The 1210-nt window shown below is 53.6% G+C and overlaps 1 protein-coding gene across 1 annotated transcript; it reads left to right on the top strand.

The window, feature by feature from the left end:
* Positions 1-3: 3 nt before the first annotated feature.
* Positions 4-1198, top strand: LOC116273494 (killer cell immunoglobulin-like receptor 3DS1; the record flags this gene model as incomplete). Its single annotated transcript, XM_031662583.1, has 2 exons — positions 4-34; positions 781-1198. Coding segments are annotated over 2 exons (369 nt in total), but the record flags the coding sequence as incomplete, so codon positions are not given.
* Between the last annotated feature and the right edge of the window lie 12 nt (positions 1199-1210).

Here is a 1210-nt window from a genome sequence, read left to right as displayed (position 1 = left end):
TTCTTCTTGGTCCAGAGGGCCTGTCCATACACGGGTGAGTCCTTCCCTAAACCTTAGGGTGTCATCTCCTCACCTAAGAGGATTTTCCTGAAACAGGAGGGAAGTCCTGTCAGACAGTCTCTCATAAACTAAGAAGGGGGGACCCTGGGGTGCTCGGCTCACACTTCTGACCTCGTCCTCTCTGGCCTTTCTTACCCTTGGCTGAGTCAAGTTCTGTGAAGACTGGGGTGATGTTGGAGTGCTCCAAGCTGAGGTGTGCAGGGAGGAAGTGGTGTCAGCGACTGAGGAAGGGAGGGAAGCAGTGCTAGGAACAGCAGGTCCTCTGAAGACAAAGGTGTAACTCACACCCTCCAGTGTTTCCATGATGGTCAGGGCTGCAGTGTGGCTGCTGTCATTCTACCAGAAGAGGTGGGGAAACCACAGCCATGACCCTGACATTCCAAATCTTCTGATAGGGACTCAGTTCTTGCACTGGCTGATATTCCATTCACAAAGGACATGCCTCCATGCCGTCTCTACTTTGTGTTGTTTTATGTGAGTCATCTTGAAGTGTTAAAATCTAGTAAGAGTCCCTTATTCAGCACTTGTTCAAAGTTCTCAGCTGACACTTTTGATGTAGGAGGACGCCATGTCCATGCTGGATAGGTTCTTCCTGTAGCCCTGGACACCCAGGTGTGGTAGGAGCCTTAGAAACATGGAAAGGGGAACAATCTTCTGAGCAAGGGAGGGAGGGGTGGCTCCACATCCTCCTCTCTAAGGTGGCGCCTCCTTCTCCCCCAGGTGGTCAGGAGAAGACCTCCCTGTCTGCCTGGCCCAGCGCTGTGGTGCCTCAGGGAGGACACGTGACCCTTCGGTGTTACTATCGTCGTGGCCTTTACAACTTTACCAACTTCACTCTGTACAAAGACGACAGAAGCCACGTTCCCATCTTCCACAGCAGAATATTCCAGAAGAGCTTCCTCATGGGCCCTGTGACCCCGGCACACGCAGGGACCTACAGATGTCGGGGTTCATACCCGCACTCCCCCACTGAGTGGTCGGCACTCAGTGAACCCCTGGCGATCATGGTCACAGGTCAGAGGGCTCCTGTCTGGGCTTCTCCTTGTCCCACCTCCTGAATCCCAGAGCTTCTGCAGGGGGTGTCCACCAGGGTCCCATCACCCAGGACCTGACTGTCTTTGGGGTAAAGGGGGATTGAATACAGGGAAAT

This window comes from Papio anubis, unplaced genomic scaffold (genome assembly GCF_008728515.1).
Source record: "Papio anubis isolate 15944 unplaced genomic scaffold, Panubis1.0 scaffold7694, whole genome shotgun sequence".
NCBI lineage: Eukaryota > Metazoa > Chordata > Mammalia > Primates > Cercopithecidae > Papio > Papio anubis.
This window is presented reverse-complemented; position numbering and strand designations above follow the sequence as displayed.